The sequence below is a fragment of the Tamandua tetradactyla genome, chromosome 8, assembly GCF_023851605.1.
Source record: "Tamandua tetradactyla isolate mTamTet1 chromosome 8, mTamTet1.pri, whole genome shotgun sequence".
In the NCBI taxonomy this organism is placed as follows: domain Eukaryota; kingdom Metazoa; phylum Chordata; class Mammalia; order Pilosa; family Myrmecophagidae; genus Tamandua; species Tamandua tetradactyla.
This window is the reverse complement of record NC_135334.1, coordinates 30,807,118-30,833,356: the sequence shown is the minus strand read 5'-3', so window position 1 is coordinate 30,833,356 and position 26,239 is coordinate 30,807,118. Positions and strand designations below refer to the sequence as shown.

At 35.3% G+C, this 26,239-nt stretch overlaps 1 protein-coding gene across 10 annotated transcripts in view; it reads right to left on the bottom strand.

Annotated features, from left to right (window-relative positions):
- ARHGAP20 (Rho GTPase activating protein 20) overlaps positions 1–26,239 on the bottom strand; it is a 138,545-nt gene that overhangs the window by 40,631 nt on the left and 71,675 nt on the right. For all 10 annotated transcript variants that reach the window (XM_077113022.1, XM_077113015.1, XM_077113018.1 and 7 more), the window contains 3 exons: positions 9,378–9,542; positions 5,820–5,969; positions 248–289 (listed from right to left, as the gene is read on the bottom strand). In XM_077113022.1, the coding sequence (XP_076969137.1) occupies positions 248–289; positions 5,820–5,969; positions 9,378–9,542 (357 nt within the window). The remainder of the gene's footprint in view (positions 1–247; positions 290–5,819; positions 5,970–9,377; positions 9,543–26,239) is intronic.

Here is a 26,239-nt window from a genome sequence, read left to right as displayed (position 1 = left end):
TGAGGTGCTCAGCAGAGAACCCTGTATTTATAAAAATTCTAGAAAGTAAGTATCCTAAAAAGTAAGAAGTACATATAATGAGAGAACATTATTAGTAATAACTAGGGTCTAATCTAAACAATTTATTTTGAGGATAAATGAACAATTTTTACTAAGGAGAAGGGGAATAGTTTGGGGCACATCTCTGCAGAGATTTTTATTTATTTACAGCAGGTTAAAGATTAAAAATATGTATATTAAAAAATACCTCTGAAGGAGAGAGAGCCATTTGTCCTTTTGTTCTGGAGAACTGCCATCAAATAAAACAGAAGGAAAAAATTAAGCCACATAAAATATTATGCTAACATATTTAAGACTGTCAATACACATAAAAATACCAACAGCCCATTGTTACGGATGTAGCCATGCATGTAAACTGCAACCTCTGGAGTGAAAACCCCTCAAGGGAAAACAATACAGTCAAGTATAGTGTTATTAAATTCTCCTGGATGGATCCAAGACAGATCTACTGTCTTACTTAACTGTTCTTTTACAAGTGGTTTCACAGCAATAAGAGGTAGCTCTTACAGTGGAAGAGTACTTGATTTGGTATCTAAATACCTGCTTTCCAGGAGTATATGCAAGCTACAAAATCATGGAGAAGTCAATTTTTCTCAGCCTTAGTTTCCACATCTCTAAATCTGGGTTAATCATTTCATTCAGAGTATTTTGCAGCTTTAAGTGCCTTATAACTTGGAAGTATGCTTAATATTGAGATTAGAGCACACTGAAGAAATTTGGCATATGGATGGAAATATCTGAGGCAGCAACAAGTTTGTTGTCAATCAAACAAATACTTATTACTTTATGCAAATGGAAGAATTTTAATTTAGTAAACTAATTCATAGAAAATGCATTTGTAAGTCCTATTATTGATTAAGATCAACTTATAGTTAACTTTAATATCGGTTAATAATTTTTCTGCTAAAGTCATTGCTGCATTTAATCTTAAAGTTAAAATTAATTTAAAGTTTATTTCTATATGGTCTTGCCACTCAATAGCTTTTAAAATCATATTTCTAATTCTTAGAGAAGCTAGAAAACCCTTATTATTTTTCTGTTCCAGGAAAGTACATTTAATAAATACTTGTGATTTGCTTCTAACTTTGTTGCTTAGCACCTTTCTCCATAAGTAATCTCCCAGGACTGGCCATCAGAAAGTGCTTTATGTCTTCTATTTTTTCTTTTTTTAACCACTGACCATACCATTTTTTATCCTTCACAATTCCTTACCATCTTTTGATATATTCTCCTTTCTAAATAGAAGATTTCCTAGGTTCACTATGTCACACCTTGGATTTATTTAGCAAAATCTCTATGTTCAAAACAGATTGGCTTTCTTCAGATCCATTAAAACTTTTTACAAAGCACTTAAATAAAATTTATTTCACATCACAGTATCTTTTAAAACTTTTATTGCTGTGTAAGATACATACTGAAAAAATGCACAAAGTTTAAGTGTACAGCTTGAAGAATTTTCACAAAATAAATGCACCCATGTAACCAGCACCCAGATTATGAAATAAACTAGCACCCTGGAAGGTCCTTTCGAGTTTCCTTTCAGATACTTGTCTCTACTTTCCTGACACCCAGCACCATGGAACAATTTTGCTCGTTTGGGTGTTTTGTATAAATGTAATCATATAATATGTATTATTTTATGTCTGGCTTCTTTCATTCAATATTACGTTTGTGAGATTTATCCATACTGATGCATATGGTTTTAGATTGTTTATTCTCACTTCTGTATAGTGTTCTATTGTTTTAAGATACAACATATATTACTTCAGAAATAAATTATAAAGTCATGTCAAGTTAATTTATTGAGACTGATTTGTGTGCAATCAGCTTATATTTTCCTTTTTCCTTATCTTTCCTTGGTAATTCTTAAATCAGGCATTTTTACAGGAGTAAAAACAGAAGTACTCTAAAGTAAATGGCTATCTCAGAGTTTCATAAGCACCTAAGCCCATTAAAATAATAATAAGATCAAAGCAGTGCATCTTGGAGAAAGAAAAAATAACAAGGCGGGTCAGAAGATTCTCTCAAATTTGACGGGATGAAGGTTTGTAAGCCCTGAGAGTGAGCTAGAAACCCTATGACACTCAGTTGAGGTGCCCTAAAGAAATACAAAGACCTCAGAGGAAATGGTTGTATGGGAGGCTGGGTCCTAGGCACCAAAGTTTTCATATCAGCAAGGATACCTATATAACAAATAATCAGAGAATCTCTGAACATAAAGGACAAATCTGGGCATAGAAAAAGATGATGTCATCAGTGACCAAAATAGACTGAAGGTCAGAAGACTTTCATTCAATTTGGAGGCAGCAAAGAAGTCTCTCATATTCTGGTTCAGAGGCCCTAAGAAAATAGAGTTCCTAGTAAAAAAAGAAAATGTGATTTTCTACCAACCTGGCAAGATGGAGGATCAAGGTAAGTTTTAATTTGATTTATATAATAATGGGCTTTTCCTGCATATCTGAGTTTGTACAAGTATAAAGATTTCTACTAGGTACTTAAACTATAATACTACACTTCTAATTCCTCTTGTAGATAAATTATTGTCCAATTTAAGTATTTCCTGTGTCTTTTGAACAATGTTCCAATTTTATTGTGCAGATATCTATAAAATCAAGGTACTGTGCTTATTTTTCTGGTAGCTATAGATCCTAGGTTTGTGAACTAGAGTACATGTAGTGGTAGAGTTATGAAATTCCTTTTGTTTTTTTTTTACATGTGATTATTTACCCTGTTTCCTAAGGTAAAGCACAGAAAGGTCACAGTTATTGTTTGCCCTTCCTCCTATTCAACTCATCTGGGAATTCCTGACATGTTCTTGTGATTGTTTGTCAGTCTTAGATTTCAAAGATATCAGCTTCTATTTTTTCAGCTCTTTATAAATGTTACCATGACTGCTTTTTCAGCTTTAAGCCTGAGGATATTTTAAACTGATAGTGACCCAAATTTCCTTAATATTTATCCTAATACTTCTGATGCCTTTCACTCCTTTCTAAAGGTCTGAGTTTTGCTCTGTTATTATATATTTCAGTTAAGCCTGAAAAACTTGCCTTCCCATTTCTTGTAAGTACAGGTCTAATGTCAACAAATTCTTATATAGTTTTTAAAAAATCTTTATTCCATCTTCATTTTTGAAGGATATTTTTTGCTGGATATAGTATTCTGGGTTGAAAGCTTTTTTTTCTGTTAACACTTTAAAGATGCTGTTCCACTACCTTCTGACTTCCATAGTTTCTGATGAAAAGTCCTTAGCATTTCAAATTGTTGTTCTCTATGTAAGACATTATTTTTCTCTGGCTTATTTCAAGATTTTCTCTTTATCTTTGGTTTCCAGTAGTTTGTCTATAACACAACTTGGTGTAGTTTTCAATATACTTATCCTGTTTAGAATTCATTGAACCCACTGAACCTGTATACTTGATGTCTTCCACCAAATTTGATGTCTTCAATCATTATTTCTGCAAATACTTTTTCTGCCCTATTTCTTCTCTATCCTCTTTCTGAGATTTCAATAACATATATTACACTTTTGATATTGTCCTATATAAGCCCATAATGCTTTTTTCATTAAAAAATCTTTATTTTCTCTGTTATTTAGATTGGACAATGCATATTGTGTTATCTTCATGTTTACTAATTCTTTCCTCTTTCATCTGCATTCTTCTAGTAAAGCCATCAGGGAATTTTAAATTTAAGACATTGCATTTCTCAGTTTTACAACTTCTATTTGGTCCTTTTTTATATTTTTAATTTCTCCGTTGAGATTTTCATTCATTCAAAGTGTATTTTCCTTTAACCTACTACTTCAAGCTGCCTTAAAGCTGTTTTCTGGTAAATCCAACATATGGGACACTGCAGGATTGTCCTCTATTGATCCTTTCCTCGTTCTCTGTATGTCAAGAATTTTAGATCACATCCTAGACACGATGAATGTTTTGTTTTGGAGCCTCTGGATTCTGTTAGATTTGCAAAACAGTGCTGATGATTTTATTTTGGCAGACAGTTAGTTTGATTAGACTCAAGCTGCAAACTATCTTGCCTCTGGTAGGCAGCAGATCAGTTCAATCCTTTGGTTTTAACTTCAAAGCTGCATTTAATCTGCACATGCATGTGTGGTTCAATGATCAGCCAGAGACTCGGGCATAGCCTATACATGGATACTGGACTTCTCTATTATGATTCTGTCCTTTTTTTAGATTCCATCCTCATTCTTCAGCAGTTGGTCTGGTTGACCTGGGCTCTCATACCTCAGCCCAAAAAGACTGCAAGTTTTTGTCAATATTTTTAGCCCGCACCATGATGTGAGTACAGCCTGCCCTGAGGCTAAGTAAAGCCTAAAAAGCAGGAAACTCACCCAGTGCTGATGCCTTCTTACAAATTTCAAGTCTTCTACAAAATCTGCCAAGTTTTGTAGTCCAGAACCTTCAGGTAGTTTTTTTTTTTTTTTAATTGTATATTGTTTGGAGTTTATAGTTGTTATCTATTGAGTGGTAACTCTGTTAAGATCTCACTGTCTGATCAGAGGCAGAAATCCTTAACATTTCACTTTTTTCAAATAAGTTTTTAATTCTGAAGAAAATTGTGTGTTCAGGACAGTTGCAAAGATAGTACAGAGAGTCCACATATACCTCTCAGCCAGTTTCAGATTCTCTTAATGTTATCATCTTACATTATCATGGTACATTCGTCAAAACTAAGACACCACTATTACTATTGGCTAAATTCTCAACTTCATTTGAATTTCATCAGTTTTTCTGTTAATGTCCTTCTTCTTTTCTAGGATCCAATCCAGGGTACCAGAATGCATTTAGTTGTCTTATCTCCTTAGTGTCTTGTCTGTGACAGCTTTTAGTCTTCTCTGTTTTGAGTAGTACCGGTTAGGTATCCTCTAGAATGCACCTCAATTTGGATCTATCTAATGTTTTTCTTATGATTAGACCAGCAGAGTTATACGTTATGGGAAGGAAGACTACAATTATAACATTACAATTATCACATTATAACAAGGGACACATTTTAGAAATATGAAATCACTGGTGATGTTAATCTTGGACATTTGGTTAAAGTACTTTGAACTATACAAAATTAATATTATTCTCCTCTCCTTAAACAAAAATGTTCCATAGAAACTCCTTTATTAATGATGTCATGTAGCACCACCCCTCTCAAAATTACTTCTTTTCACCTGTAACTCCAAGGAGATTAATTGGAAATGATAATCTCTAGAGAAATCTGTCATTGAATAAAGATACACAGAAAATGATGCAAACACATGCTTCTTCCAAATAAGCTTTTAAAATCATATGGTGGGCCAATAGTATGTAACATAATGTAATGACATGTCTTTTCTTTATTAGAAGATTAACGCTTGGAAAATTTTAGTTACCTGGCTTTAGGCTGGTGCCTGAGGAGTTTGAGGAGCAGAAAGAAAAGCACAGTGTGCATGTCACAAACACTAACTCTTTAAGTGTAAGATAAAAACTGGATTGAAGTGTGGTTGTTCAAAATCACATATGTGAATTTTGGTCTGATCACTCTAAACTGAAAAGGGCCAGTTAATCAAGTTTGGGGGAAAAGGATAAATATTCTCAATTCATACATTTTCTAACTCTATCCCAGCCTGGGAACGAATCTTGGGAAACTGATTTTTACTCCTTAAATCACACATTTGCTTTTGATTGCCACACCCCAGAAATTATGCAGCTGGTTGTGTATTTCACAAGAGAGAACCAAGTAAATACAGGACAAGCTGTGTTTCTTACCTGAAAGTGGCCACAAAGTTCACAGTAGGCCAGCCCAAGACAAAGGACTTCATGGCGTTGGTGTTGCCTTCTCCTACTTCATCCACACAGCTTGCTGTCCACATGTCACTTAATTTTATTTTATTTTTTATTTTAAAGTTGTTATTATATCTAGAAAGATAAAAACAAAACAGTTCCTCTGAGTATTTTGTTTCTTAAATGTTCTGAGAGCTTCTGTGCTTGTGCTAAGAGGACAATTTTCACTAACCAGGGGCAAAGAATGTCTTATTCATTGGTTTTTATTTTACTAGCACAGTAAAATCGTAACATGATAAAATTTTACTTGGTGTTTGATGAGTGAATCTTGGCACAAGAAGGCCTTGGAAACATTTGGTATATTAGTCCTTATGTCTGCTTTTCTACAGGTTGAGCACTGCATTTAGATTTAAATCTAATTTCAACTTTGTTGCTGTTATAAAAAATTAACATAATTTATAGCTTGTTTTAAAAAAGATTTGAGTACCTGAGCAAAAGATTAAAAACACAAATGTTTTTTAAAATATTTATGAAAAATTCTTCTAGAGATAGACTAAAATATTTAACCCCGAAGTAACTAAAAGAATTTATAATGCATTTTCAACTGAGTGGTTACAAGATAATCTAACCTTTAGAAAAATGGGTTATTTTAAATTTCCTTTCTTGAAATTTTGTTCATACATTTCCTCCTCATATTCTGATTACAACTGAAAAACTGTAGCTTAAAAACAGAATCCCAACTTTAAAAAAAGGTCCCAAATTTTTTTATTATATTTAAATGGAGTAGCCTTATTCAACATTCATCTCTGTGAACTCAGAAGGTGATCTACTTTAAGTCAGTAGTGAAACTGCGTTTGATAATTCCTACCTAATATCCCTTGGACCTCGGAGATAGAAACCACCATATCTCTAGACCTAAGTGATAAATTGAATGCTCATGATGAACCTGTTACTTGGGAAGTATAAGAGAATGCCTAAGGAAATAAAGATACTTCCTATCATTCAGAACCATTTGTGGAAATACTAAAAACAAAAATGAAATCAAATGGAAATATCTTTATAACTCCTCTGATTCATGGAACATCTAAAATTAAAACTCTTGGGAGATTTATGAAATGAAAAAGGATCTTACAGGAGCTACACATATGGGTGATCTAGATTCAAAACCTCATTTATGCTTCCAAAGGGCACACTGAATTTGAGTGTAATAGAAAAGTGCCTTGTGATGTAAAGGTTTCTTTCTCTACTTTATTTCAATATTTTTCACCTTTTAATATGAGTCTTTAGATTTTTATGAAACATACTCAATTACAGATAAAATATTTCTCCTAGATGGCAATTATTTATGTAATATAAAACTAAAACTACATAAGCTTTTGTAAGGAAAGGCATATATCTGCTAGTTTTCACACATTTTGTGTTTTCTCATGTTGGTCTCTTTCTATTTTAGATACATCAGACACCACATGGGAAATTCCACCTGTACCTAACTGGAAAAAAATTCTTTCCAACAATTCGCCATGTAAATCAATAAAGTGCCAAGATCGTCAACCCTCTGATACCAAACAGAAGGAGCTGTCTAAAAATTCAAACAATGATATCCATTTCCAAATAATAATAATGGCTAATATTTATTGAGAACTTACTATGTGCCAGTCACTATTCTAAAGACTTTATATATACTATTTATTTTAATCCTTAAATGACTATATGAGACCAATAATACCCCCAATTTAGAGAAAATGAAATAGAGTTATAGAAAGAACAGTTCAAGTGGCAGATCCAGAATCTGAACTTCAGCAGTGTTGACTTCTGAGTTCATGTTCCTAATAATGATGCATACACAAAAAGCCCCTAGTTAATGCCATTTCTAAAAAGCACCTGGATGTAAGTATCTTTCCATGAAGTTCCCATCAGCTTTTGTATCCTCAGTTTTATTTTTTTGTCTTTCCAGGGCTGTGTAAGGCTTTTTTTTTTTTTTTATGTGTAAGGCTTTTTAAATGAAATTGTTTATTTATTATGGACGTAAGGGGGCGAAATCTCATAATTTTATGGTCACAAAGCTATACGGGTTTGCTTGAAAATAAAGCTTTATATTTAAATAGACTGTCCTCAAGTCATAGTGGGTTTTCCACAGATTTTTCACTCTAAATCTCCAATAGTATTAAACTATCCCAACAGAAATTAGAAAGTATGTATCTAAATTGAACTGGCTGAAAGAAGAAAACAACCAAAAAATAATTTCTTTATTTCTACAATGTAGACGCTTATCAGAAATTTATTAAGATGGAAGATATATTTCTTTGCCTTCTTATCCTCTAATCTTTATATTGGAAGGAATATCCAGTGAACTATTGAAATACACAGGATTCTAGCGGGATTTTCCTCAATCTATGATGGAGATATTTTATTAAATGTTTGGAAACAGAGATTATGTTATTTTCCACATTATCTGATGATAAATCTATTGCTACTGAATTAACGATCAGTACTTTATATACTTCATTCTTTTGATTTAAACAGAACTCACTATTTTTGTGTGTGTTTAGAAAATAAAATATGAGCTTGGTGGTGGTTTAAGTGGGTATAAGGTTACGTACAGTCATTTTCTTTTAGTAATTTCCAAATAGTTGCTGAATGGCTATAAATAGAGAGAATATATACTGCTTTCTAAATACTTCAATATTTATAAAGCAAATTTTCTTTTAAAAAATAAGAAGCCACTATTTTACTGCAAAAGTAACTTATTTAGTTTTCTAATCAAATGGCCCCTAAGATCCCATCTGGCTTTAATACTTTTTCAATACAGTATGTACCCCTGGTTGACTGCTTGACTGCAACCTCATGAGAGCCAGAATAAGCCACTCTCAGACTCCTGACCCAGAGAAACCAGGTGAAATGTTTGTCATTTTAAGCTTTTATATTTGAGGAAATCTGTTATGATGCAGTAGATAACAAATGCAGCCTTCAAAGGTCCTGATGACCTGACCTATTGCCTACTTCTCCAATTAACCTCATCTCATATCACTCTCCTGCTCATTATGCTCCGGTTAAACAAGACTTCTTTTAACTCCTCCAAAGGGCTAAGTTTTTCCTTCCACCTTTACAACTCCTGTTTCCTCTACCTATCTATCCTCCCAATATCTGAATGGCTGGTTGCTTTTCATTCTTCAATGATTTTCTCCCCTCTATCTCTATCTAACATACATCCTATATTTTTCTTCATGAGCACCCTGTTTTCTCCATAGCACTGGTGATGATCTGTAATTCTCCCCTATACATTAGAATATAAACTACAAGTAAACAGGGGCCATATTCCTGTCACATTCTTCACTGTATCCCTTACCTTTTTTCAGGGCCTGGCCCAGAGCAGGACTTAACTGAACACTTGTTAAATTAATGAAACTTTTTTTTTTTTTGCAAAAAACACTGTAACAGAAGATGCCAGACATTCTTACAGTAAGTGACGATAGGAAAGTTACCTTTGTTAGTGGAAATACAATTTTATAATGATAACCAAGAAAGGAGATACGATATACTTACTTGATTTTGGCCACAACAAACAAATCATTAAACAGGAAAAGATGTCGCTCCTGCTTCTGCAGGCCTCTTTTGAGTTCTACCCGGCCATCAAGCAGCAAAGTCCTACTGGAGCATGCAAATGATGACAGAAATGCACATGAGTCCACAGTAGCAGAAGGACTTTCCCTGTAATGGATCAAACACCACATATCAGTTAGACAATTGATCAAACACAGGATCAATTTTTTAATAAAATTACAGTTCATAACTGGGGAAGAAGAGATGAGCTCATTTAAAATATGCTGAGTTTAAAATCATCAGTGGACTAGGTGGCATGGAGAAATGAGATAGAGAGCTGGAACTTGGAAGAGAAGTCAAAAGTAGAGATGTAGATTTACTGATCATACAGGTGCATAAATTATAGGAATGGCTATGGGAATGGCTAGCAGTGCCCAGGATAAGAGCACAGAATAATAAGAAAAGAGGTAGAAACACATCCCTAAGTAAAGCTATATTATGAAGAGGTGAAAAAAAGAGAACTAGTAAACAAGATGGGGACTGGTTAATGAAGTAGCAGAAAAAGGAGAATGAACGACTGGTGGCTGGAGTGCAGAAACTGGTAGAGGGGATAAGTCGAGAACTGAGAAGATGTCTGGGTCACTGGGAGTTCCAAGAGAATGGTGAGAGTAGGACCGAAACAGCCCAGAACTTGATGGTGGTGGTGGGTAGATAGTGAGAAGTAAGAACTAAAGTCAGGAACTCTGATGACTTTTCAGTAGCCTAACACTAGAAGGTGACTTTAGGGTTTCTGAAAGAGTACACATGCTGAGTGAGGAAAAGCAGGAAGTCAGGTGAACCAGAAGTTCTGAAAGTACGTACTATCTTTCTTTTTACAGATTTGAAAACTGATGCTCAGAGTAGGAAAATAATATTCTGCTGCTAAGTGAAAGGGATTTAAAAGGAAGTATGGTTTCAAAACATGTACTTTTTATAATTCCATGTACCCTTCACAAAGACCAGCACTCCTACTATTGACTCCGATACTCCTACACCCTTGGTGACTGAACCCAGTGATGTCGGACTCAAGGACTTGGGGGAAGGCACAGTTTAAAGCCAAGCCTTTTTGCTATGAAGATGCTATCAGACAGCTATCTGATTACCTCAGTTTCCTCATCTGTAAAATAAAGTAATTGAGCTAGAAGATCTTTAAATTCCTTTTATAATTTGTATATGGGACAATGCACCCCCAAAAGCTGGAAATAAGACTTCTGATGAGAGGGGAAACAGGTAAAGGATATGACTAGCAATCTCTGTGAGAGCAACGCTAGTTTAAATAGTTTATAAATGTGTGACTATTTGTGAGTCTCCTGTGGGAAATGAGCCAGAATTGAAATAAAATAAAAACCAAGCAATAGTAGCAATAACAACAAAAACAAAGGGATACATCTTTACTAGTCTAAGAATAAAATGAGCTCAAAGAACAAAAATTTGTGAAGGTCTACATCAAAGCACAGAGTGTCAGAGGTCATGCCCTGTCACCCCCAAGTGTCTGGTTCACACAGCAGCTATGATAACAGGAATTCCAACTTATCTCTGTTTCTTGGGTTTAAATAGCATAGGTCATGGTGTCTGATCTTCTCTGGATATATACAAAAAGGCTGAGGACCATGTAGTATCCTGATTACTCTCTGAGGTAATGCCTGAGTGGCCAACCATCCCTTCCTCTCTTACTTGGGTTCTCTAATTGTAGTCTCCCCACCACAGCTTTAGCACCAACTAGGAAATTATGAAAAATATTAGACCCCTTATCACTCACCTGCATACCTCCATATATACATTAAACCTCAGATTTAATGAATCAGAAACTCTGGTGGGTGGGCTCAGCTTTCTGTATCTTAGCAGGCCATTCAGGTGATTCTGATGCATGCTGAAATTTGAGAACTACTGCTCTATTAGGATCTACATTATATTATGGCTTTAAAATTCTAAAACTCTACAATATTTATATTCAAAGAAGAATATACTTTTCTGCTTCAGCTTAGGTGAACTTCTGAGTTATTTCATCATTTCCTGTGGGTTTTGAGCCTCCACTACCTTTTCTAAGAAATGCATTCTATTATTTTCATAATTACTATTTAAGAACATATTGTAGAACCTTATGGAGATATACAGGTGAATGATAAGGCAAGTAAATCAATCAGAAACCTTAAAAAGAAAAGAGGAAGGGAGCTTCTATGCTTGCTATTATAGATAGCAAGCAAAGAAAAAAGAAAAGGAATTAATCTTAGAGAAAAATCTTTTCAACCTCAAATTCTTCTGTGGAACAAGGCAGGGCGGGAAGTAGAGGTGGGAGGCACAATGGCATCTTTCAGCTTATAGAGATTTTTGAAGTTTAGAAGACAAGAATGAAGCCTCACTTGATGTTATCAAAACTGAGCAAGGACAAGCCTAACAATGAATGGAAGAAGGAATGGCTAAAAATAGCATTTACACAGCTTTAGCTTCTTTACTGCGCGACAAGAAAACTTTGCACGTGAAAATGATTGTTTGCATTTTGCTTTTAGGTATTCAATAAATAACTGCTTTTTCTCTTTTTACCTTAACTGATAGTCTTCATTTCTATACTCTTCTCCAGACCTCTCCCTTCTGTCTTTTCCTTTCTGCCTGTAGAGCTCCCTTTAGTAATTCCTGTAGAGCTAGTTTCTTAGAAACAAACCCTCCCAGAGATTGTCTGAAAATACTTTAAACTCCCCCTCATTTCTGAAGGACAGTTTTGCTGGATAAAGAATTCTTGGTTGGCAGTTTTTTCTCTTTCAGAATCTTAAATATATCATACCACTGACTTCTCACTTCTATGGTTTCTGCTGACAAATATGCATATAGTCTTACCAAGTTTCCCTTGTATGTGATGATTACTTTTCTCTTGCTGCTTACGGAATTCTCTCTTTGTCTCTGACATTTGACAATCTGATTAGTAAATGTCTTGGAGTAGGTCTATTTGGATCTATTCTGCTTGGGGTAGATTGTGTTTCTTGGATCCTTTATTTTATGTCTTTCATAAGAGATGGGAATTTTCAGTGATAACTTCCTCCATTATTATTTCTGCCCATTTTCCTTTATCTTCTCCTTCTGGCACAACCATAACGTGTGTATTAGTGCACTTCATGCTGTCATTCAATTCCCTGAGACCCTGTTCATATTTTCCCATATCTGTTCTTTTGTGTGTAGGATTTCAGATGTCCTGTCCTTTAGTTCTTCCATCTCTTCAAATTTGCTGTTGTAGGTCTCCACTGTTTTTTCATCTCTTCTATTGTGCCTTTCATCCCCGTAAGTGCTGCCATTTGCTTTTTCAAACTTTTGAGTACTTTTTTTATGGTTTTCCAATGTCTTCGTTATATCCTTCATCTTTTACCATATCTTTCTTCAACTCATTTATTTGATTTTTGATGTGATTTTGTATGTTGAACGTCCTTAACTAGTTGTTTCAATTCCTGTATCTCACTGTTCATTTGGGTCATATCTTCGATTTTTCCTAGCATGACTCATTATTTTTTTGCTGGTGTTGAGGCATTTGATTTCCTTAAATAATTTATTCTAGAGGTTGTTTTCACTCTTTTACCTAAGGTTTTCTTGTTGATTGGCTTCGCTCTCTATCTGTTCTTTAATGTTTAGCCCAACTTATTCTAGATCTCTAGCATAGCTTCTGTTTAACTGATCAGAATTTTTCAGCTCATTTTTTTGCTTCTTGCTTATGTGGAACCTTTTCTTGAGGAGAGTCTCCTCAGTTATGATTGACCCAGACAGATTTTCCCAGCTCAGATAGGCCCACGTCTCAGGAGGAGGTGTAATCAATATCAAATTTCCCTGACGGTGAGACCCAGCAGATTGTCAGACTTCCCCATGAAGCCTCTGGACTCAGTGCTTTTCCTATCCTGCCCCACTCATGGCACTTGTCAGTCTGTAGCTCCCCACCAGTGTGAAGTGATCCTGTACCTAGAGCTCTCAGTAGATTCTCCCTGCCAGTGGTGTGGTTGAGGCAGAGGCTGGGGAAGAAGGTGGGCTTAGGTTGCTTCTGTTTTTCCAGACCCTGGGGCCTGAATTCCCTGAAAGAGGGCAGCCACTTGAGCTGGGCCCCACCCCGCTTTTCTTGGGGAAGATACACCCTTTTGGGAATTATTCCCATTCTCCTTACTTTGTCTCCCAGACATACCTTAATTCTACCCTTGCCTGGGGCAGTGCAGAAGCCTAGGAGTGCTTGTAGTTTTATATAATGAGCTATTAAGAAGTTAAAAAAACAAACAAAAAGACCAAGAGGAAAAAAAGAGCCTTTTGAGAGCCAGACCCCAGCCCCCCAGGTTTGCCAATCAAGAGCTGGAGTTGGTTTACAGCTCTATATGTCTCCAGGGTCTACGTGCCTCCTTTATTTGGGGCTCAGCCCTTTTCCAGTATTTTGTGCTGTCCAATACAAAAAGTCTCTGGGTTTTGTTATTTGTTGTTGCTGTTGTTTGTTCAGCCCCATTCCCTCTCTGCTGGGGCAAAAACTCCCAGTTCCTTTAGTGCTTACTTCAGGTTTAGTGCTTGGGTCCTGTTTTCAGTAGTCTGAATTTTTCCATTAATTCTACAATTGGAGCTTTGTTGAGCTACCTTCCTTGCTCCTAGTAAGGTCTGTTTTTTATTCCCTAGGGAACCAGCATGTCATACCAATGGAGGAGGGGTGCCAGCCTCCACAGCTTGGGAGACTTAACGTTCTGTGTGGGATCTCAGCCATTCTACCCATTTCATACTGGTGTACTATGTGTGTCTGGCCACTGAAGTCCCCCTACAGTTGTTCCAGACAGATCCTGATTCCTTACTAGCTGCCCTGGAGGATGAACTAAATTCCACACCACCATCTTGCCACCCCTCCAATAACTGCTTTTTGATTACAATGATGACCCATCAGATAGCAGTATGATGTAAACCAGGGGCCCTCAAACTATTACTTAAAGGGCCAGACAGTAAGTAGTTTTAAGTTCTGTGGGTTATACAGTCCGTTGCACCTCTGCCCATGTAGTACAAAAGCAAACATAGACAACACATAAACAAATGAGTATGGATATATACCAAAAAACTTTATTTACAAAAACAGGTGGCACACCTAGGTCATAGTTTGCTGACCCCTGGTTTAAACAAAATTTCTGAGACTTTTAAATGCTTATCACTTAAGTCTTATCTGTAACAAATGGATAATTTAAATTTTTCTTGCTTGGGGGTTAGCCTAGGTCAACGATTAATTAGGCTACTTTAATAGCTTGCATTTTAAAGCAAATCCAAAGGGATTTCATATAAAAATAACTCCCGTGCCACCTAACAATATTTTAAAATAAGTAGAGGTGGTTATAGTGTGGGGAAGAATCTATAGTGAAATTAAAATATTTTTCTTTTTCTGTGTAGACTATATCTATGTACACGTCTACAGTTCATCATTTTAAAGATTTATGTATAGGCATGCCAAGAGTTGCTTCAAGACTTTACCAAGCAATGGTTAAAAAAAATTCATGCAGTACTCTGAAATAAAAATAAACACTTCAGCACTCACATAATTGAAAAGAAAAAAAAAATCTTTCATGGAAGGAAACAAAACACAAATAATCTCGGTGGTTTTTAAAACTACAGTCTTAGTGTTTCCTACTTAAAAAATGTATTTCTCAATTATGTGATACTGAAGTGTTTATTTTTATTCTGAGTGCAATGTAGATGTGTTTATTTTAGTCTCTTAGAGTATGAAAATGGGAGGGGGTAAGAATATAACCGTTAATTTAGCCTCTAAATACAGCCTGATTAGGATTCACAAGTTATAATTAACAGAGCTTTAAGATGGTCCAACAAATACAAGCAGATCCTAAGACTTAACCTGCTGCCTCCTTCTTATGTATTAACATTCCATGTACAAATAGGTTTGTGAAGCCATTTCTGAAAGGAATTTAGGACCTTAATCATCTTTCATTACAACTAGGTGAAACTTGGCGACAGTAATCTCTGTTAATATTTATTACTAAGGCTTATTCTAAAAGTGAGTGTAGTTTTAGGTTTTAGTTTTTCAGGTGGCATTGCTTCATCTTAAATCACAAAAGTAATTAAGATTCAGAATATTTCTTGGACTTGTCTATGTTTATAAGTAGTAATCAACTGAAGATTATGATGACAAATGATACATAGGACCTTGATAACCCCAGAGCCTAGTACACAGCAACCTGCACATGGTCATGGCTCAATAATCACTGAAAAACTGCAACAGGATTTACTTTTAAAAAATCTACCTATCTCTCAGAGCCCATTCCAAATGCCATCCATTCCACAAAAACTTTCTCTCGACTGAATTTTTGCTTGGCATCTCTTATAAGATATCCAGCACTCATCATATTCTACCTATAACTCTTAAGTATTCTCATTTGACATTAATTGAGTATGGTTAAAGTAATTATTCATAATAGCGATAATGATGGAAAAGTAAAGAATGCTAATGGTGCAAAAAACTCAAGTACCTTTCCTGGGTGCCTGTCATGTGCCAAGCACTGGAGGTGCAGTCTCAGACCTCAGGGAGCTAGCAATCTGGTAGGGAATCAAACAAGTAAGCACAATGATAAGCCAGAGTGCAAGAAAAGAAATGCAGAGTGTTGAGGGCTCACATAGAAGCAAAGAATAGGAGGCCCTGACTGAGACTGGATTGGGTAAGAATGTTTCCTGGAGGAATCACAGTCTTGAAAGATGACCAGTCTGATGAAGGCTGAAGGGTACTCTAAGTGAAGGAAGAACATGACAAACACGGATGGTGTGTCTCAGTAACAGTCAGAAGTTCTGAAAGGCAGGAGTGGCAAGGGCCCAAGGAATAGAAACAGCAGATGAGGAAGGCTGCAGGCCAGGGATGTTATTCCTATCAGGGGAACGGGCTTAGACTTTATCTGATAGCACTAAAGAGTTTTAAACTGGACACTGTGTTTGCAATATCATGTTGAAGGAAAGAGAAGAGGGCAAACTTAAAGGAAGGGAGAATATTAGGAATTTATTGCAGTAATATTATGCAATAAATGTTGTGGACCTGAGTTGGCAGTGAACAAAAGGGTAAGAGAGAAAATTTTTAAGGGATATTTTAAAAATACAGATGTCAAAACGTGCAAATTGATTGGTCCTGGGGTGACGGTGGGAGTGGGGGCTGGTGAATGAGACACAGAATCTGGGATGCCTCCCAGGTGGACACAGATGGAATTGAATAAGTAAAAGAATACAGCCAACATTTATTTATTTCTACTTTATTTTTCATCCAAGAAAATACATGCTGAGCACCTTTATGTGTCAGCTACCTTTATGTGTCAACTAGACATTGTGCCAAATGGTGAAACAAGGTAGATTTATTCTCTGCTCTTGTGCAACTTTGATCCAGTTATACATTCAACTATCTTCTTGACATCACCCGTTGTTGTTCAAGTTCAATTTTTAGCAGAGGTTGAAAGCCATAGCTTAAAGTTATATTTTATTTGACTTATATGAATTTTGAAAACATTTGATTTTGAATGTCCAGTTTGCCACATTCTCTCTCTGCCACTTCTTTACTGTTTATGGCAACTCTCAGGGCTCTGAAGGCACGTAAGTCTTTGATGTTGCCCTACAGTTACATTTTTTTAAAACTAGCTTTATTTTAAAAATTGAGGTCTTTATTGTTGCAAAATATACATAATGAAGCTTTCCATTTAGCCATTTTAATGTGTACAACTTAGCGGCATTTAGTACATTCACAATGTGTGCAACCATTGCCAGTATTTACATTCAGAACATTTTCATCATTACAAAAGGGAACATGTACCCATTAAAGAGTCACTCCTCATTTCTTACTCCCTCAAGCTCTTGGCAACCACAAATCTGCTTTCTGTGTCTAAGGATTTACCTTTATAGGATTTCATATAAATGATATCATATAATATGTGGCCTTCTATTCTATGTGTGGCTTCTTTCACTTAACACAATGTTTTCAAGGATCATCCAGGTTGCAGCATGTATCAGAACTTTCTTTCTTTACAGGGCTGAATAATATTCCATTGTATGGGTACATCCTATTTGTTTATTCATTCACCACATTTAGATGGACATTTAGGCTGTGTGATGGTTTGAAATTGTATAAGATCATGTTCTTTGAATCCATTTCAGTGGGTGTAGACCTGTTGGGGGTGAGACCTTTTGATTAGGTTATTTCAATTGTATATGCCCTGTGTAGGTCTTAAGCCTCTTACTGGAGTCCTTTATAAGAGGATGAAACACATAGAGAAACTCTGAGAAGAAAATCCCTGAGAAGCTGAGAAAAAAACCCAAAAAACTGAAGGCAATGAAACCCAAGGAGAGAAGGTCCAGCAGATGCCATCTGGGAGAGTTGCTGAGGATCAGTGTAGCTGGTCTTTGGGGAAAAAGCATTGTCTTTTGATGCCGTGATTTGGATATTTTCATGGCCTCAGAGTGGTTAAACTGTAGGCTAATAAATCCCCATTGTTAAAAATCAGTCCATTTCTGGTATATTGCATTTCATCAGCTTTACCAAACTAAAACAGGTTGTTTCTACCTTTTGATTATTGTGACTAATACTGCTATAAACATTTGTGTGAAAGTTTTTGCTTGAACACCTATCTTCAGTTATTTTTGGATATGCTTGGAGTGGAATTACTGGGGTGACGGTGGGAGTGGGGGCTGGTGAATGAGACACAGAATCTGGGATGCCTCCCAGATTACATATATGGTAATTCTACATTTAATGTGCTGAGGAACTGCTAAATTGTTTTCAATAGTGGCGGCTGGCTGCAACATGTTACATTTCTACCAGCAATGCAGGAGGGTCCTTGTGTAACCTTTGACCTTCCCTCTTTTGTTTCCCATAAACACCTCTTAAGTTTTAAGGATATTCTAACTAAAAAAAAACCAAACTCTTGGATCTGGGTCCTCATAACCTCTCCTATAGATAACTTGTCCTATAATTTGTAATAAACTCCTAACTGGACTCTATACTTTCTTGTTCTATTTCTTCTCCAATCTATCAAATTAATCTTCTTGATGCATATTATCAATGATCACAGCATAGCTACTGCCTACAGAATAAGCCCAACTCATTAACCTGACATTTAAATTTAGCATCAGTTTTGCCCTTTATGACATATTAAGTTAGAACTCTCTCTAGTTGCTGTATAAAGGATAAACCAGTGAATCTTAGAGAATATATTAGTCCAGAAGTAATTTGTAACAAAAAGAAATGACTATTGAAGTGTAACTACAAAAATCAGTATTAACATCAAAACTTTGTCTAATCAAATGAAAATCTATTAGATATTCATGGTTATTTCAAATATCTCAGCATTAAAATGCACTTTCAGGAAATCTAATCTAAACAAGTATCTGTCTTATTGATGGGATAAAACACAGGAATGTTGCTATTACAATAATCATTGTCTTGATAAAATAAAAAATTCAAATTACCCAAGAAAACTCTATAATGAGATAACAGCATGATGTGGTTACAAGCAATACGAATCATACTTCCACTTCCAAATTAGCTTCAATGATTAAAAGATGAATCATATAATCCATATACAGTCTGCATTCTGACACGGTCATTACAAGAATGGAGTCTAGTGATCATGTTAATATCAGGTTCAAAATTAACTAAGATAGGATAAGAACTTGGTAGGATAAAATGATGGAAAAGCAGAGTGAGCAAAGGCTTAAAAGCAGGAAATATGTCAAGGAGAACTTTAAAATTACCATAAAAATGCTGATTGAAACAGAGTGAATATGTGATATGAGCTCAACAAACTCATATTAACAATTATGTTACAATTTAAAGAGCAAGGGAAATATAAACATAAATAAGCAAAGACAGAAGAGCAAAGTGGAAGGAGGGTGTGAAGGACAAAGAAGGGCACTAATAAGTAATTACACCAATGAAGCGATATCCTCATACGAAGAGAGATTATTTCTAAAGAAGGGAGTAAACCACCTCATTTCTTCACAGTCTTGACATAGAAGTTGCTCAACAACAGATATTAGAAGTTCACTTAGTACAAAGCACTTCAGAAATGTTACAAGAGAGAATAAGATATCATGAGCATTGTTTCTGAGGACCTAAATAAAAAAAAATTTATATACAAATTATGTATATTGATGCAATCCCACTTATCAGAGAAAAACCTGAGTTTTAGAACTGTAACTCCCCAGGAAAATGCAACTCTTCAAGAATAGCTCTACTTCAGTAAGAAAAAATGAGTAGGAATAGATAAATTATCTATTCCTATTATCAAAGAAATCTTCACACCAATTCAGTAACTTCTGTGTGGCTTGTTAACTTAAAAATACTATCTTCAATATTAATGAGGTAAAATTGGTTTAAGTAATCTTTTTGAATTAGAAACTAATGCCAAACATATTCAAGCAACTCAAGAATATTTATACATGTTGTGATTACAGTGTGATGTGATTATTACATACTGGTTTGTTTACAATGAGCCAAGTGGCACCAATAAGCTGACTCCAGCAGTTTGGTTCAATTAATAATTATCTAATGGCATACCATAGGAATTAATTTGATTAGGGGTAGTTCTGCCTATAATTTTTAGATCTGCTGAAGTTAAAAAACATCATTAATAACTTCTAATTATGAAGTTTAAAAATATTAATTATATCCTTGAATTAGAAGTACTTAAGGCAGTGAGGGACTTACCTAAGTCATCTATTATCCCAAGCTTATTTTTATGCCAAAATTTCAATATTCAAGTTGATACATAAACAGGTTGATTCAATTAACTGATTTGCAACTAACAGAAAAGAGTTAGCTTTGACAGGAACCTTTTAACTACTGTTCTGCCAAACTATCCACTCAGTACATTTCAGGTTAAGAAAGTACCACATAATAAATACCTGCTTTATTAAAAACAAAAAGATCAGTGCAATGAGGTAGTTGAAGTCTCTTAAGAAAAAATTCACTACATACTTTTGAAATAACAAATTCTTAAGCATATTCTTGCTTTAGATAAATTAATTTCAAATTGAGAAATCATTTGGGAAATGAAAGAACAAGCTTTTTTTAGTGGATAGTAAATAGAAAATGGAATATTAGAGGAACAGTTTAATCCATTGTGTGTTTTCTATATTGAAGCGACTATAATTCAATTAAAGTTTAACTTTTATCTTTAAAATCCCAAATCTTATTCCAGATTTACAAATAATTAATTCAGTCACTTACATATTAATGATTGCCTATAATGCATCAAGGCACAGGGGATACAGAAAACAATGAAGTAGACAGGAGCCATGTAAAGAATTTTACCTTTTATTCTGAAAGAAACAGGAAGGGGAAATGGCTTGGACAGAGAAGGGATAGGATTTATTGGGTGACTAGACTGGAGGGAGACAGGAGTGGAAGCATGTAATAAATACTTGTGCTTTAGTTTGTTAATGCTGTCAGAAACGCACTATATCAAAAATGGGCTGGTTTTTATAAAGTAGTAAGTATTATTATTAGTGTACAGTTTTAAGACCATAAAATGTCCAACTAAGGCATCCAGAGACAAATTCCTTGTCTCAAGAAAGGCCAATCTGGGAAGGTATGTGGCTGGCATCTGTTGGTCCTTTGGCTTCTAATTTCAAACAACTTCCTTGGGAGCATTTTCTTTCTCATCTCCAAATGTCTTGGTGTCGGCTCTTAGCTTCTCCAAAATGTTTTTGTTTTTTTGAAGGACTCCAGTAAACTAATCAAGACCCACCTTGAACTGGCAGAGTCACATCTCCATCTAATCAAAAAGTCATACTCACAAATGGTTGTATCAAGTCTCCATGGAAACAATGCAATTAAAATTTCCACCCCATAATATTGAACCAAGGTTAAAAGAAACTTGGCTGTCTCCACAAGATTGTATCAGGAAAAAGGACATGGTTTTTCTGGGGTACATAACAGATAATCACAGTGATGAGTTGGCTGAAATTCCTTAACTAAAAATTCACTAGGGGGTTTGAAATGTTTTAGTTTAGGAGAGAGATGATAGTGATTTGGCAGAAGATGGTAGCTAAGGAAGGAGTGAAAAACAATTCTAGTCTAGATATATTTCAAAGGTAGAACTTAATAGGATTTGATAGATCAACTTTTGACCTAAGCAACTGAATTTTGAAGTGGGGATGACGAATCTGGTTTTAGAATATTAGGTTTGAAATATTTATTACTTCAAAGTGGAGATGTCAAGTAGGTAGCTGGCTAGATGGTTCAAGGATTCAGGAGAGAAATTAAAGTTAGATGTACAAACTTAGGAGCCATTAGAGTATAGTTTTTGAAGGTATGGGAGAGATCAGTGCTGCATATATTTGTAACTGTTGCCTCTTATCTGCCTTAACATGCCCTAACATATCCAGACATCTCTCGTTCTTGCAAGCCTTGCTATTCTAACCCCCTGCCTAGCAACTCCTGAGCATATATCGCACCACCTTTTCACCTCTTCTTCATTAGACCATGTACACTCCTCACCTCACCACCCATTATAATATTCAACACACCTCCTAACCAATCCACATCCTATACGACACCATACCAGCTGCCCATCAAAGTTTCTTCACCCCTAATTAACTCCCCCTCACCAACCCTATATATTCTTTGTGTTTCCTCCTGTCGGGGTCTTAGCCTGTAAGCCTTGCCAGCCAGCTAAGTCCCGCGAGCCCTATGCAATAAATTACTACTATTATTCTTTAGTCTCGGTTTATTGTGCTCGTGCGCCCTCCAAACCTTCGAGCCCCGTGGTCTCGGCTGACGCCGCTCTCCAGCCGAACCACATCCGAGGACGAGACCCCAGTGCGGTCGGGCTAGGCAAGCCCCAAGCCGCAGATCAGGTAATTTTTAGGCATTTAGTTTAGATGGAGAATAGGTTCAAGTATTGAGTCCTGGAGCACACCAACATTTAGAAGTTAGGAAACAGAAAGACTAGCCATGTAGAATGAGCTCGTTATCCTAAGTAAATAGAACTAAGAGGTCAAGAGGAGAAGGAAGAGATTGGGGTGTCAAATGCACAGAAATGTCAAAGAGGACAATGTGACCACAGGACTTAGTGTTAAGGAGGTCCCCAGTGACCCTAACAAAAAAAAAATCTGGTTAAGTGATGGGAGACACGCCTGTTTGTAACCAATTTAAGAGAGGAGTGAAATCAGCACTTAGACAAGTCTTTTAAGGAGTTTTGATGTAAGGGAGATAAATGAGTCAGCAGAAAGAGAGGGATTCCAGCCAACGGGTATCTTGCTTTGTTTTCATGTATATTTTCAACAAATCCACAAATAATAAATAATATAATGAACCCCAAATATCCATACGCAGATTTAACAATTATCAATAATTTGTCACATTTGCTTCATCTATCCCTCATACTTGATGTTACTTTACTCAGTGGGAAACAAAGCTCAAAGGATTTCAGGTAAGTTACTGACCATTACAATGTGAGTTGATGGCAGCTTTGGGACTAGGGAGGGAAGTAGGAATGATGTAGAGGACAGAGAACAGGACCTCTGAGCCTTGGTTTCCTTGTCAGTGAGGATGTTAAATATATCTCTACCAACAATATAAATCTATTGTTCAGTCCTGAAAATGACATTTTTGCTAAGGGGAACAAGTGTTATTCTACTAGTAAAACAAAATTCAAAATGTTTATTGTACTGAAATGCAAAATGTTTTGGAAATGTCATGCATGAAGAAATAATATAGTTTTACAATAGCATCAAATTTTAGGTAACTGGTGATTCTTCAAAGTTACCATCTAACATGACCAAAACCATTTTTAATTTTTTGAAAAAAAGCGTTAAAAGGATATAAAAAAATGAAAATATACAAAAAACTCATATATCCAGTAAAGTGGGATAACAAAGTGGTCTTTTTTGTCCATTATTTGGTAAAGCTATTACAAAATTCTAAAATATTCTCTGACAATAACAGATAAAACTAAACCAAATAGAACACAAAAATTAGTTGAGAATTAGAGTAGACATTTAGGAAACTTACAGAAAGTTCTTCCCTACAGTACCAAGAAAGTGTCTCCACTCTCAGATGCAAAGCATGCTTTCTTGTGCTTAGCAGCAGTGACTCTTACGAAACACTAGCAGCTTTACTTGAAGTCAGTATTGAAGAATAAGTCAGTGTTAAAGAGGAAAGGACTCAGAACACTTTCTTCCTGTGCCAGATGATTTCAGTTTTTCAACATAAATATATTTGAAAATTACCTTGTACATCAAAGCCTTGAATAACTACCAAAAAGCCGAAGATGCTTTTTGGTTCAATCCTTGGAAATAAACAACCTTTAGTCTATGAAATCCTGAATAGGAATATATCAGAATCTTTGGTAACTGAGGGTTTAGCAGTTGTTAGGGACACCAGACATTAAGATGGTAGACAAAGAAATAGACTTGTAATGCCCACACCATAACCTGAAATGCTTTTTAAATAAGTAAATCCCTGATGTTAGCGTGCAATAACATATTCTCACCTGTCTCCTTCTGATAAAAGTAACCCAAAGTTAGGCAACTGAAATTTTCAGAAAACACAGTTGTTTATTATACTGAAGCTCACCTATTCTAGGTAGAATGAAAATAATAACATTTAAAAAAGATGATGTAATTTGTATTAGATAGGGCTACTTTAATATTTCTCAAGTATTTCATGAAAGCTTACGCTGGGCAATTTAATCTATTTTTGCCTTGTTCTCTGATTTCTAAATTTTTTCTTTTTATGGAGATATATCATATATTCACATACCATATAATCATCCAAAGTGTACAATAAGTGGTTCACAGTATCATCATGTAGCTGTGCATTCATCATCACAATATATTTTTGAACACTTTCATTACTCCAAAAATTAAAAAAAAAAGATAAAAATGAAGACCCAAAATATCCTATTCCCTTCACTCCCCCCATTGTTTATTTTTTGTCATATTTTTTTCTTATTCATCTGTCCACACATTGGATAAAGGAAGTATCAGTCACAAGGGTTCACAATTATACCAACACACCTTAACAGCTCTACAGTTATTCAATCATCTTCAAGAATCAAGGCTACTGGATTACAATTCTATGGTTTTAGGTATTTCTCTCTAGCCTTTCAAATACATCAGAAATTGAAAAGGGATATCTATATATTACATAAGAATAACCTATAAAATGATCTCTTGACTTGATTTGAAATTTCTCAGCCACTGAAACTTTGTTTCATTTCTCTTCCCCCTTTTGGTCAAGAAGGCTTTCTCACTCCCACGTTGCCAGGGCCAGGCTCAGCCCTGGGAGTCATGTCCCACATTGTCAGAGAGATCTACACCCCTGGGTGTCATGTCCCATGTAGGGGGGATGGGCAACCTAATCTTGACATTAACACTTTAAAGCATCAAAACCCAATATAATCCCCAATTTCAAACTAAAGTAAACCCAAGTCTTAAAATAAAAGCTTTAGGTAGAATGTGCAGAATACACAATCAACAAAAGTTGTCCTTAAAAGACTTTTAAACAGTAAAGAGAAGCTTTTAATATTTATATACTGTGCTATCAATTATATTTTCCAATTATTAATAATTTTCACCTGGAGCTATCATCAAAGGTGGAAATATCTATTTGAATGAAATATGATATAAAAGATAGTATTTGAAAAGACTTGGCTTTTAAGTAATTCTTATTCCAGACAATATTAACATTTTTCATTTCATTTCACTAGTCACTAAAACAAGAAACAAAATAAAATACTCTAAGTTGAACAGGTGCATAATGATTGACATCAGTATGTAGTGAGCACTTATTATACACAAATATTTGTTTTGAATGCCCACTACATACTTGATGTTTAAGTGGGTTCAAAACAGAACAGACTAGATTCTGCCTTCAAGGACTTAAACGAGTAATTAGATGTAAAAATTATACAATATAAGATCAAAAGTGCTAAGTATTATAGAAAGCAGTAATAACTTGAGTGTTAAGGAAGTTTCAGAATAGGAAAGAGTACTTCCAGATAACTAAGGGTGAATGAGGAGGAAGAGAAGTGACCAGAAAAGGGTGCACAGAGGATTCATCTTTTCATCTGAGTTTTTAGGAGAGTGCTGTTTCAGACAAAAGAGTGAAACTGCAGCATAAAAAGATAAGGTGATGGGCAGGCCACAGTGGCTCAGCAGACAGAGTTCTCACTTGTCATGTCAGATACCTGGGTTCACTTCCCAGTGCAATTTCCATGCAAAAAAAAAAAAAAAAGATCAGATGATTTGTCAAGTCACTAAGCTACTTATTGCAAAGTTATATCTGAAATACTGGTTTCCCCATGCCCAAAGCAGGTAGGTTTTGGATTAAGCATGTGGCATTTTTGGCAATATTCTTCATCCAGATTTTCTCATGGTAAATGTCTCTATTTTTTCATCTGTGTGGTTGAAGTTAGTTCACAATGAAACAAAAAAAGTCATAATGTCACTGAAAGCAGAAAAAATTCTACAGTTTATGTTTAAATTATTTACATTACTTGGTCTTTCTCTTCTCTAAATATAGAAACTATATGAAGCATTAAAGTCTCGGTATCTTTAACAGATTAACAATATCTGACTCAGAATAAGTTTTCACTAATTATTTGTTGACTGAATTTACTTAAAGCCTATAAATGTGCTACTTAGCACTTAATTACATGCTATTTCTTATGTTCTCTACTTCTTTTGTATCTGTATACCATTTTTCCTCAATTACTTGGCAAGCTCTTAGTTGTCATTTTTTTAAATTAAAAACTTTATCAGAGAAGCTAAGGTTTTTAGAGAATAATCATGCATACAAGACAGGATTCCCATATACCACCCCCCACAACCAACACTTGCATTGGTGTGGA